This window comes from Cetorhinus maximus, chromosome 15 (assembly GCF_964194155.1).
Source record: "Cetorhinus maximus chromosome 15, sCetMax3.hap1.1, whole genome shotgun sequence".
NCBI classification, from domain to species: Eukaryota; Metazoa; Chordata; class Chondrichthyes; order Lamniformes; family Cetorhinidae; genus Cetorhinus; species Cetorhinus maximus.
The window spans coordinates 105,426,598-105,439,111 of NC_135893.1; the positions used below are offsets into that span (position 1 = coordinate 105,426,598).

A 12,514-nucleotide genomic window follows, 5' to 3' on the forward strand; every position below is an offset into this window, starting at 1 on the left:
TATCCTTTTCTCTCCCTTACCCTTTTTCTCTCACTTTCTCTCTTTATATTGTTTGTTCTCACTCTCTCTATCCTTTTCTCTCCCTCTCTATCCTTTAGCCCCCCCCCACCATTCCAACCTTTTTCTCTCTCTCTATCCTTTTTTCTCTCTCTCTTTATTCTTTCCTCTCTTAATCGGTGGAATTCTTTACCACAGAGAGCTGTAGAGGCTGGGTCATTAAGTATATTCAAGGCTGAGATAGATTTTTAATCAGTAAGTGAATCAAAGGTTATGGGGAAAAGGCAGGAAAGTGGAGTTGAGGATTATCAGATCAGTCATGATCTCATTGGATGGCAGTGCAGACTCGATGGGCTGAATGGTCCTGTCTTATGGTCTCTCTCTATCCTTTTCTCTCTCTGTATCCTTTCCCCTCTCTCTCTCTCTCTCTCCCTCTGTATCCTTTTCTCTCTCTCTCTTTGTATCCTTTTCTCTCTCTTTATATCGTTTTCTCTCTCTCTTTATTCTTTTCTTTCTCTCTCTATCTTTTTTCTCTCTCTCTCTCTTTATCCTTTCCCCTCTCTCTCTCTCTCTCTCCCTCTGTATCCTTTTCTCTCTCTCTCTTTGTATCCTTTTCTCTCTCTTTATATCGTTTTCTCTCTCTCTTTATTCTTTTCTTTCTCTCTCTATCTTTTTTCTCTCTCTCTCTCTTTATCCTTTTCTCTCTCTCTCTTTATCCTTTTCTCTCTCTCTCTTTATCCTTTTCTTTCTCTCTCTTTATCCTTTTCTCTCTCTCTCTTTATCCTTATCTCTCTCTCTTTATCCTTTTCTCTCTCTCTCTTTATCCTTTTCTCTCGCTCTGTATCCTTTTCTCTCTCGATATCATTTTCTCTCTCTTTATCCTTTTCTCTCTGTATCCTTTTCTCTCTCGATATCATTTTCTCTCTCTTTATCCTTTTCTCTCTCGATATCATTTTCTCTCTCTTTATCCTTTTCTCTCTGTATCCTTTTCTCTCTCTCTTTATCCTTTTCTCTCTCTTTATCCTTTTCTCTCTCTCTTTATCCTTTTCTCTCTCTCTATCATTTTCTCTCTCTGTATCCTTTTCTCTCTCTCTTTATCCTTTTCTCTCTCTCATTACCCTTTTCTCTCTCTCTTTATCCTTTTCTCTCTCTCTTTATCCTTTTCTCTCTCTTTATCCTTTTCTCTCTCTCTTTATCCTTTTCTCTCTCTCTATCATTTTCTCTCTCTGTATCCTTTTCTCTCTCTGTATCCTTCTCTCTCTCTCTTTATCCTTTTCTCTCTCTGTATCCTTTTCTCTCTCTGTATCCTTCTCTCTCTCTCTTTATCCTTTTCTCTCTCTCTCTGTATCCTTTTCTCTCTATCTGTATCATTTTCTCCCTCTCTCTTTATATCCTTTTCTCTCTCTCTCTTTATCCTTTTCTTTCTCTCTGTTTTTTTTTCTATCTCTCTCTTTATCCTTTTCTCTCACTTTATCATTTTCTCTCTCTCTTTATCCTTTTCTCTCTCTCTCTTTATCCTTTTTTCTCTCTTTGTATCCTTTTCTCTCTCTCTCTATCCTTTTCTCTCTTTATCCTTTTCTCTCTCTCTCTTTATCCTTTTTTCTCTCTTTGTATCCTTTTCTCGCTCTCTCTATCCTTTTCTCTCTTTATCCTTTTCTCTCTCTCTTTATCCATTTCTCTTTGTATCCTTTTCTCTCGCTCTCTTTATCCTTTTCTCACTATCTGTATCCTTTCCTCTCTCTCTATATCCTTTTCTCTCTATCTGTGTCCTTTTCTCTTTCTCTGTATCCTTTTCTCTTTCCCTGTATCCTTTACTCTCTCTCTGTATCCTTTTCTCTCTCTCTTTATCCTTTTTTTCTCTCTCTCTTTGTATCCTTTTTTCTCTCTCTCTTTATCCTTTTCTCTCTCTTTATCCTTTTCTCTCTGTATCCTTTTCTCTCGCTCTCTTTATCCTTTTCTCACTATCTGTATCCTTTCCTCTCTCTCAGTATTCTTTTCTCTCTGTCTGTATCCTTTTCTCTTTCCCTGTATCCTTTACTCTCTCTCTGTATCCTTTTCTCTCTCTGTATCCTTTCCTCTCTCTCTCTTTATCCTTTTCTCTCTCTCTCTTTATCCTTTTCTCTCTCTCTCTGTATCCTTTTCTCTCTCTGTATCCTTTCCTCTCTCTCTCTATCCTTTTCTCTCTCCCTGTATCCTTTTCTCTCTCTCTCTCTTTATCCTTTTCTCTCTCTCTATCCTTTTCTCTCTCTTTATGCTTTTCTCTCTCTTTATCCTTTTCTCTCTGTATCCTTTTCTCTTGCTCTCTTTATCCTTTTTTTCTCTCTCTCTCTGTATCCTTTTCTCTCTTTCTCTTTATCCTTTTCTCTCTTTCTCTTTATCCTTTTCTTTTCTCTCTCTTTATCCTTTTCTCTCTCTCCTTTTCTCTCTCTCTGTATCTTTTTCCCTCTCTCTCTCTGTATCCTCTTCTCTCTTTCTCTTTATCCTTTTCTCTCTCTCTCCCTTTATCCTTTTCTCTCTCTTTATCCTTTTCTCTCTCTCTCCCTTTATCCTTTTCTCTCTCTTTATCCTTTTCTCTCTCTCTCCCTTTATCCTTTTCTCTCTCTTTATCCTTTTCTCTCTCTCTCTCTATCCTTTTCTCTCTCGCTGTCGCTGCTATTTTTCCTCAATGGAACAAGCAAAGACTTTCCCACGGTGACGTCATAACGTCACCCGGCAGCGTGATTGGTTATCGCCCGGAAGAACGGGCCAATCACTCCCGCCTTATCTTTTAACCTTTAGCTCTCGATTGGCCTAGACGGCGCTGGTTCTCCATTGGCTAGCCCGGCTGAGCAGGGCGTGATGACGGGGAAGAGGCTGTGATTGGCTGCCCTGGGAGAAATTGGAAGGTAATTGGCTGGAGGAGCCAGTGTTGGCTGGTCGGAGTCAGTTCTGGGCATTAATTGGCTATAGGGATCCGGGGCTGTGCTGTTATCGGTTGTCCGGGACGGTGCTCGGCGGTGATTGGCTGTAGGGGCCGATGCTGGGCAGTGGTTGTTTCCCCGGGCTGACTCTGTTTTGGTTGGCTCTCCGGGCCAGTGCTGGGTGGTGATTGGGTGCGAGGGTAGGTTCGGGGCTGTGATTGGCTTCACGGGCCCATGCAGTGCTGTGATTGGCTGCTAGGGCCGGCGCCGTCCTCCAGTTCCCCGGGATGGTACTGAGCTGTGATTGGCTCCCCGGCCTGTTGTGTATTTGGTTGTCAGGGATGGATCCTGGCGCTGATTGGTCCCCTGGGCCGGGCGGTGATTGGGTCACCGCGTCCCGGGCTGGGCTATCATTCGTTCCCCGGACTGGTGCTGGGGTGTAATTGACTCCACGTTCTGAGGCTGTACTTTGATTGGCTTGGCTGACCAGTGCAGGGCTGTGATTGGCTCCGCGGGCCTGAGCTGCACTATGATTGGCTTCCCTGGACGGTGCGGGGGGCGGGGTTTGATTCCCCCCCCCCCACCCAGGCGCATTGCGGTTATGTGATTGGCTGTGGGTGCCGGTGTCGGGGCTGTGATTGGTTTCTCGGGCGCTGGGCCGGCCTCTGGCTGTGATTGGCTGTCCGGGGCCCTGCGCCGCGCTGTGATTGGCTGGGCGGGCCGTGCCGGGCCGGGCCGTGCCGTGCCGGCCGGCTCTCGCGGCTGGAGGTGCTGTCCGCTGAGCGGCTGAGGGGCTGAGGGGGAGCGGAGCCGAGCGGGAGCGGGAGCGGGAGCGGAGCCGAGTGGCTTGCACAGTGAAAATGGTGGCCGGGGCGTGCGGGCGAAAGTTGGCGCGACGCTCGAAATCGGCGGCGATCGTGGCGCTGAGCATCCTCCTGCTGCAGACGCTGCTGGTGTGGAATTTTAGCAGCCTGGACGGCGAGGGGGAGAGCGGCGGGGAACAGAGAGGGAGACACATCCGAGAGGTCCCCAGGAGAGGAGCAGCCTTCCCCGGCCAAGCTTTGGTACGTGAACCGCCCCCCTCATCACCCTCACCCTCCTCACCCTCACCCTCCTCACCCTCACCCCCTCACCATCACCCCCTCATCCTCACCCCCTCATCACCCCTCACCCTCACCCCCTCCCCTCACCCTCCTCACCCCCCTCACCCTCACCCCCCTCACCCCCCTCACCCTCCTCACCCTCACCCCCTCACCATCACCCCCTCATCCTCACCCCTCTCACCCTCACCCCCCTCACCCTCACCACCCCCTCCCCTCACCCCCCTCACCCCCTCACCCTCACCATCACCCCCTCACCCTTACCCCTCTCACCCTCACCCCCTCCCCTCACCCCCCTCATCACCATCACCCCCTCACCCCCTCACCATCACCCCCTCACCCTCACCCCCCTCACCCCTCTCACCCTCACCCCCCTCACCCCCCTCACCCTCCTCACCCTCACCCTCCTCACCCTCACCCCCCTCACCCTCACCCCCCTCACCGCAGCGGCAGAAACATCCACACATAACTTGCCGAGTTAGAGTGACTGGAGTGAGGGAGGGATGGAGGGAGGGGGTGAGGGAGGAGGGAATGAGGGGGTGTGAGGGAGGGGGTGAGTGAGGGAGGGAATGAGGGGGTGAGTGATGGAGTGGGTGAGTGATGGAGTGGGTGAGTGATGGAGTGGGTGAGTGATGGAGGGGGTGAGTGATGGAGGGGGTGAGTGATGGAGGGGGTGAGTGAGTGATGGAGGGAGTGAGGGAGCCCCTGCTCCACTGGGAAGTTTGTGCTGATGGTGTAGCCTTGGTCCTGATGCTGACTCTCTGGGCTCTCCAAGCGGACTCTCCCTCACTTTAGATTTACCTCCTCCTCCTCCTCTGCCCCATTCCCTACCCGAGAGCCAGAGAATTCAAACCCCAACCACCAGCCCTCGGCCGGCTTAAAACCAGGACCTCCCTCCCCAAACCAACCTCATTCATTCATTGACATTCAAACAGGCTCTCAGTCCGTCTCTCAGTCTGTATCTCTCTCTCTCTCCCTGTCTCTCTCTCTCTCTCTCTCTGTCTCTCTCTCTCTCTCTCTCTCTCTCCCTGTCTCTCTGTCTCCCTCTCTCTCTCTCTCTCTCTCTGTCTCTCTCTCTGTCTCTCTCTCTCTGTCTCCCTGTCTCTGTCTCCCTGTCTCTGTCTCCCTGTCTCTGTCTCCCTGTCTCTGTCTCCCTGTCTCTGTCTCCCTGTCTCTCTCTCTCTCTCCCTGTCTCTCTCTCTCTCCCTGTCTCTCTCTCTCTCTCTCTGTCTCTCTCCGTTTGTCTCTCTCTCTGTTTGTCTCTCCCTGTCTCTCTCTCCCTGTCTCTCTCTCCCTGTCTCTCTCTGTCTCTCTCTGTTTGTCTCTCCCTGTCTCTCTCTCCCTGTCTCTCTCTCCCTGTCTCTCTCTCCCTGTCTCTCTCTGTCTCTCTCTCTCTGTCTCTCTCTCTCTGTCTCTCTCTGTTTGTCTCTCTCTGTCTGTCTCTCTGTTTGTCTCTCTCTGTCTGTCTCTCTGACTCTGTCTCTCTCTCTCTGTCTCCCTGTCTCTCTCTCTCTGTCTCTCTCTCTTTCTCTCTCTGCCTCCCTGTCTCTGTCTCTCTCTCCCTGTCTCTCTCTCTCTGTCTCCCTGTCTCTCTCTCCCTCTCTGACTCTGCCTGTTTCTCTGTCTCTCTCTCTATCCCTGTCTCTCTCTCTATCCCTGTCTCTCTCTCTCTATCTGTTTCTCTCTCTGCCTCTCTCTCTGTCTCTGCCTCTCTCTCTGTCCCTGTCTCTCTCTGTCTCTGCCTGTTTCTCTCTCTCTGTCTCTGCCTGTTTCTCTCTCTCTGTCTCTCTCTCCATGTCTCTCTCTCTGTCACTGCCTGTTTCTCTCTGTGTCTCTCTCTCTCTGCCTCCCTGTCTCTGTCTCTCTCTCCCTGTCTCTCTCTCTCTGTCTCCCTGTCTCACTCTCCCTCTCTGACTCTGCCTGTTTCTCTGTCTCTCTCTCTATCCCTGTCTCTCTCTCTGTCTCTCTCTCTCTCTCTCCCTGTCTCTCTCTCTCTCTCTGTCTCTCTCTCTGTCTCTGCCTGTTTCTCTGTCTCTCTGTGTGTCTCTCTCTGTTTCTCTCTCTCTCTGTCTCTCTCTCTCTGTCCCTCTCTCTTTCTGTCCCTCTCTCTCTCTGTCCCTCTCTCTCTCTGTCCCTCTCTCTCTCTCTCTCTCTGTCTCTCTCTCTGTCCCTCTCTCTCTCTGTCCCTCTCTCTTTCTGTCTCTCTCTCTGTCCCTCTCTCTCTCTCTGTCCCTCTCTCTTTCTGTCTCTCTCTCTCTCTGTCTCTCTCTCTGTCCCTCTCTCTCTCTGTCCCTCTCTCTTTCTGTCTCTCTCTCTCCCTGTCTCTGGTGTTATTTTTTTTTGCAAACGTGTCTCCTGTTTTCACGCTTCCTCCTGTTTCCCTTCCCCAGAATCGATAGATTCCTGATTTACTGATTTGTATTTGCTGGGTTGGGAGGGGGTTTATCATTGAGTGAGCGGGGGGTGGGGGGATAAAGCGTTGTTCCGCTGTGAGTGTTTCAGCAGCAGTTGATCCCCGGGTGATTACCTTGCGCTGTATATCCCGGGCTGAGCTCAGTATAAACTGCGGGATCGAATCCTCCTGCTCACATTTCAGGTCACATTGCCGCCACAGGACTGCAAATCGTGGAGACATCCAGTGTTTGGCATTTTATTGTCAACAGCGCGTCCAACTTGTCAAGACTGTGGCTCAGGGATGCCTGGCTCTTGGCTGTTGGATGTTTCCTGTGTGTTTGTCCACATCGTGTTTTCCCCACATTTCACTGCTTGTTTGGGGGAAGCGGCTTCAGAAATATCCAGAACAAAACCCTGAACAGAGGCTCATCCCCGGGTGGGTAATTTTCTGGACGTGTCCCCCCCCCCCCCCGCAATTATTCCCGCAGATCCCGTCCTTACAAAATGAAAACTTGCGGTTCATAATGAACCCCATTGTTATTCTGCAATAGCATCGTTAAAAAGCTGCTGGTTTTCTCCTCCGTGCCTGTGCCCCTCGCTAATGTGATGGGGAGGGGAGGCGGCTCTGACAGAGTGAGACTGGTCTCCCCACCCCCCCATATCCTCCCCCCTCCCTCCATATCCTCCCCCCCATATCCTCCCCCCCACTCCATATCCTCCCCCTCCATATCCTCCCCCTCCATATCCTCCCCTCCATATCCTCCCCCCCACTCCATATCCTCCCTCCATATCCTCCCCCTCCCTCCATATCCTCCCCCCCCATATCCTCCCCCCCTCCCCTGTCTTCTCCAGCTGCCCTACGGGCTGCTTCCTGTGCAGAATGTGAGTCCGAGACTCTCCCACACACACAATTCAGCACCGGCTGTGCAGCCAGAGCTGTTACAGACAGCGCTGGACCAACTCTCTCTCTCTCTCGGTTAAAGCTCATCCCTCAAAACCAGACGGGAAACACCAGAGCCCTGTCCAAAAACAGGGGGTGGAGTTGGGGGTGGAGGGGGGGGGGGGGGAGAGAACGATAGGAACTTACCCACTGCCGGGGGAGTGAGAGGGGGGGTGGGGGGGTCAAACACACCCTTGTAAATCCCACATCACTTCCAAAAACTAAGGAGGGTTAAAATGCAGCACCGCCAATGACTTGTGAAGGAGGAAAAGGAGACCCAGCTTCTGGGTGAACCTGAGTGACATTTGTCAGGTCACCAGGGCCAGGCAGCCCTTCTCCCCCCCCCCGGTCAGGTCAGGCTGAATGTCCCTGGTAAGGCTGCACAGTCACACCGGCTGGACCAGTGTCCCTTGGGGGGTGTCGGCATTGAACCCCCTCCCCCCGTGTACAGCATTGTGAACTGAAAACTAGCGCTTGATTTTACCCCAGTTCCCCCCGCCCCAAGAAGGAGAGGAGGCAGGGCCGCATGGTGATTTGTGAGGATGTTTCCCTGGAGGGAGAGCCCTGCGCTGAACCCCATTTCCAAGTATATTTGGGGGGGGGGGCGTGGTTAATGGATATTTTAGAGACAAGATGCTCTGTCCTTTATGTAAGTAAGTAAGAGCTGCACAAAACTCCCCGCGGTCTTACAAAGCTGAACCTGGCCCCTTTCCAGAAGGGAACCCAGGAAATACCCAGCGTGGAACCCACCCACCCAGATCATTTACCCCTTTCTAAGGTGCTAGCCCTCCCTGATCGTTCCCCATTCCGCATTCCCAGGGAGCAGGAAAACTCCATGGTGAACGGGGCGAGAAACAGCATTTTAAACATCAGTGAGGAAAGCAGTGGAAATCCCGCGCTGCTCCTTGAACCTGCCTCAAGGGTCCAAATTCTGGTGGATATCCTCAGTCAGGGAAAGCGGGAGAGATCAGCCTGGTTGTTTCACTCCGTGGTCGGAGGTGAAAAAAAAAGAAGCACACAGGTCAGAGAGGCGACTAGAAATAGGATGTAATGGTGCTAAATCGCAAAGGAAGATGTGGCTAGTACCACTGATAGTATCTGGAAGGCAAGTAGAGAGGTGGTTCCCGTTAGAGAATAGGTAAAGGTATGGCTCTGGCTGGATCCTGAAGACAGAGGTGGAAATAAGGTCCAGTCATTTCAAAGTGAAGGGTAGAAGTGGAGTGCCGTGGCTTTGCTGAAAAGAGGGTAGAATAGGAAAGTTAAAAGCAAAATACTGTGCATACTGGAAATCTAAAATGAAAACAGAAAATGCTGGAAAAACTCAGCAGGGTCTAACAGCATTTGTGGGGAGGGAAACAGAGTTAACGTTTCAAGTCCCTTTGACTCTTCAGAAGAAGGGTCTTACAGACTCAAAACGTTAACTCTGTTCCCCCCTCCACAGATGCTGTCAGACCTGCTGAGTTCTTCACCAATAGGAAAATGTTCTGATCTTGAGCCAGGCATTGGTAGAAGTGAAGAGAACAGCGAGGTGGTTGGAGATAGGGTTCTGGTGGATCTGGCTGTTGCGGAGGTTAAAAGTGGTGACAGGGCGGTGCGGACACAGGGTCCAAGAAATGGACAGAAACTGAACTGTCCTGACAGAGATGGTCGTGACTGTGATGTGGAGTAGGGAAAAAGCTGGGAATAGTTATGGACAGTGCTGGGACGTGGGCACACACGGACATGGTTCTAGGTGGCTTAAGAAATGTTGACACGAGATGGTGATGATTACAGTCGGTGCCTGTGAAAGTTAGAAGTGGAGATTTGTCATGGTCGTTGTTAGAGGGGGGGAAAGAGATTGAGATGGTTGGGATGGTGACAGGCAGGTGGAGAGAGATGGGTCCTCATGGTGAATCAGTCATGCTGGTTGCTTCCTTGCATTCAGTGTTGAACTGTTGAGATATGTTTTAAGGAAGTTTACACTATTTCACAGTTACCGTTTGATACACATCTGGCTATGAATTGGCTTTTTGTTGAGATCTTTGGTGGCGCATTTTAGCGCTCAAATGCAAAACAGTTTTTTTTGCTGTACATTGGGCAATGGGAGTTGAAGGTCTTGGTTGCTTGGTATGTAAATACCATGTAAAACGAGTCAGCAGTTTAATAGTAGGAGCGATTCATTCACATGACTGCTTCCCCCTCTTCAAACTGTAAAAGCATTGTGCATTTAACCATATATCATGCTGTTTTTAATGGAGTGAATTATTTAAATATTTTTAATAGAGCAGCTATTTTACTGGGTTATTATTATGGAACACCATTTCATTCGATGTGATTTTGCTCTTTTTTTTGTTCTTTTAACATCACATGTTGAAATGTAGTTTAAAAAAGTCTTGCTGTGTATGCCGCAGGGAATGTTTATTCACGGATTTTCATGACTATTGAAATGGTCCACACAAAATCAGGCGACTTGATACTTGTGAATTTGTGAAGAAAATGACCTTTTTAGAATAATATGAAGCCCTCAATGTTAAGTGAAATTGTTAGTTGCATCACTGATGTAGTAGATTGCATAGAGGGCTCTCTGACTCTAACTGGGGTCCTCAGCTAGACTTATGCATTCCTCCATGCTGAGCTTGGCCTCATTTTCCTAGGGGTAGCAGCATTTGGATTTTTATTCTTAAAAAAAAATATTTTTCAGAGAAAGCCATTGTTTTATTTCAAAGTGCTGATGCTTACCAGCACAGCTCTTTAATATTCCCTGCAATATTTAGCTGCAGACTTGAGATGGTAGTGTTGGAATGTTGGCCTGAGGCTGAGCGAACTGTGAAACCAACCTTTAGGTGATGTTTGATGAACAAGCTCTGGAGGCAGCTGCAGCTCCAGGGCTAGTCCTGTCACTCTGCCATGGCATTGCAGTGAGATACAGTCCTGCATAATAATTGTCTGGATGTCTTTCCCCCCAGCTCTGACCGTTACTGTGCAATCTCTCAACATTGAGCCCCTATTGGAGACTTCCCTGTCACTTTTTATTGGCTCTAATTGCTTAAATCTCAATTACCAAGTAAAGGTCAATGTCCTGAAAACCAATTTAACCCAGTACAGTGCTGTCATTTAATGTGAGAAAATAAAGTCACCATTAGAGGAGTATAGAAGGATCTAAGAGAATTGCTTTTTAAACCCTTGCAGTATTAAGCTGCAAATACAGCAGTTGTCTCATCAGATGTTATCATCTTAATTGTCAGAAGTATCTCTTTAAAAATAGTTAAACATCAGCAGCTACCTTTGTTTTGGGAATAATTAAATAATTGGAATAATAATTTTTAAAATATTTGGTGTTTTACAATGGTGTTGGCCTGAGACAACTGCTGGAGACAAAGTTTGTGAAGCCTGCTTGTCACTAAGTTGTATGTTACAAACAAATCTCGATCCTTTTTCAACTTAACTCGCTGTATTTTCTATTATTGATAATGTTTAAATGATAAGTCACAATGAGAATCGCAAACTTCACCACTGACAGAACCTCCTTTTAGCATCACTGAATAATCAGTAAAAAGAATGAATTAAGGTTTCTAATTAAATACTTGATCTTAGTAAATCAGAACGATTAAGGAGATATTTGTAGAATGGATTTGGAGTTTGTTTTCCAAAAGATTTCTTAAAGATCTGCTACACAATCTTGTTTTGTTAGTCACCTTGTTAAGCAAGCATGTTTTCTCCAAACCAAGTTTTTACATTCACCTAATTATGGTAGCTGCACAATTTAATTCAATATGTACAAATAACCTTGGGATGTTTCTTGGAGATAATGAGAAGGTTTGATATAAATGAAATTCTATCTGCGCATACATGCATTAAAGAGACGCAGCTATTACGAGAATGCAGTAGTGACTCGCACACGAGATGGTTAGGGCAACAGGGAAGAGAGATGTTGGGGAAACTTTTGTTTCAGTTTTTACATTTTTTGATATGGATTTGATATTTAAATTAATTTACTGATGTTAGTTTCAGGCTTAACTTTGTGCATTTAAAATCTCCCTTTCTCACCCCATTCTGGTATGGTGTTGAGTGGTACTCGAGATGTGCAATAATTAGTACTCATTTTTAAATCTACAAAAATCAATTATGAATTGCTTCTAATCAGACTTCAACAGTTACAAAATTGCTGGTGTTTCCTTCAGTACAAATGATGTGGCACACAGCTGCTACTGTACTACCATGGCTCCACAGCTAGTGGCAAGAATCAACTAATATACCTGAGACCACATTGCCGACGTATTATGTGATCAGATCACTAGCTATGAAAATGAGTTAATACTGGTGCATACCTGCAGCCTCTGCATTCTGATCAATCTGGTGTGGAATGATTTTCAAGACAATAATGCAATGTGCTGATATCTGATGGCAGCCGTGGCAGCCCATACTGCAGTTTTTCACGGACGCATGTTCCGACAGCAAACTGACTGTCTGAATACTCTTCCAGCACTGCAGGCTGAAGTGAATCAATGTGTTTGGTTGCACTTCGTTTAATTGTGAAATTGGGATCGAGTAAGCCATCCACATTAAAATCTCTTTAACATTCTTTATTTGTATTAGTTTAATCAGCATTAATGCTTGCATCTCTGCTAAGAACATAAACACATTATTATTTATTAACATACCAAGATATGCTTCTGGCCCAACGCCAATTGAAAAGCCTGACCTAGGTGTCAGGAAGTTATTGAAACATCAGAATATCACATTAAGCTTCATCCTGCCCTCTTCTGATGTCCAGACTTATCCGGAAATGGTTACTGAATTATCCATAGCAAGATTGTCTGATTGTCATCAAATCGTGGCTGATTCGAAACTTCCTCCGACTGAGCAGGGGGAAGACAGAACCCTTTAATTTTAGCCCAACAGCATAAATTTAACTCCTTTCCCATCTCTCTTCATGTCCAGTAACAAATATTTTGTCTGTCTTCACAGTGGAAGGCACAAGTTGCATACCAGAAATAGAGTGTAATCCAAGGTCGAATAGGAGCAATGGAATTAAGGTGATTAATATCAGAAGGGAAAAAAGTACTGGAGAAACTCAAGGGACTAAAATCCAATAAATCCCCAGAACCTGACAGCCTACATCCAGGGGTCCTAAAAGAGTTAGCTGCAGAGATAGTGGGCGTACTAGTTATGATTTTCCTAAATTCCCTAGATTTTGGAATGGT

The 12,514-nt window shown here is 47.3% G+C and overlaps 1 protein-coding gene across 1 annotated transcript in view; it reads left to right on the top strand.

The window, feature by feature from the left end:
- The first annotated feature begins 3,683 nt into the window (after nucleotides 1-3,683).
- Nucleotides 3,684-12,514, top strand: part of xylt1 (xylosyltransferase I) — a 284,788-nt gene continuing 275,957 nt past the window's right edge. Inside the window, exon 1 of the mRNA XM_078559151.1 lies at nucleotides 3,684-3,961. Within this exon, the coding sequence (XP_078415277.1) occupies nucleotides 3,758-3,961 (204 nt within the window). The 5' untranslated portion in view covers nucleotides 3,684-3,757. The remainder of the gene's footprint in view (nucleotides 3,962-12,514) is intronic.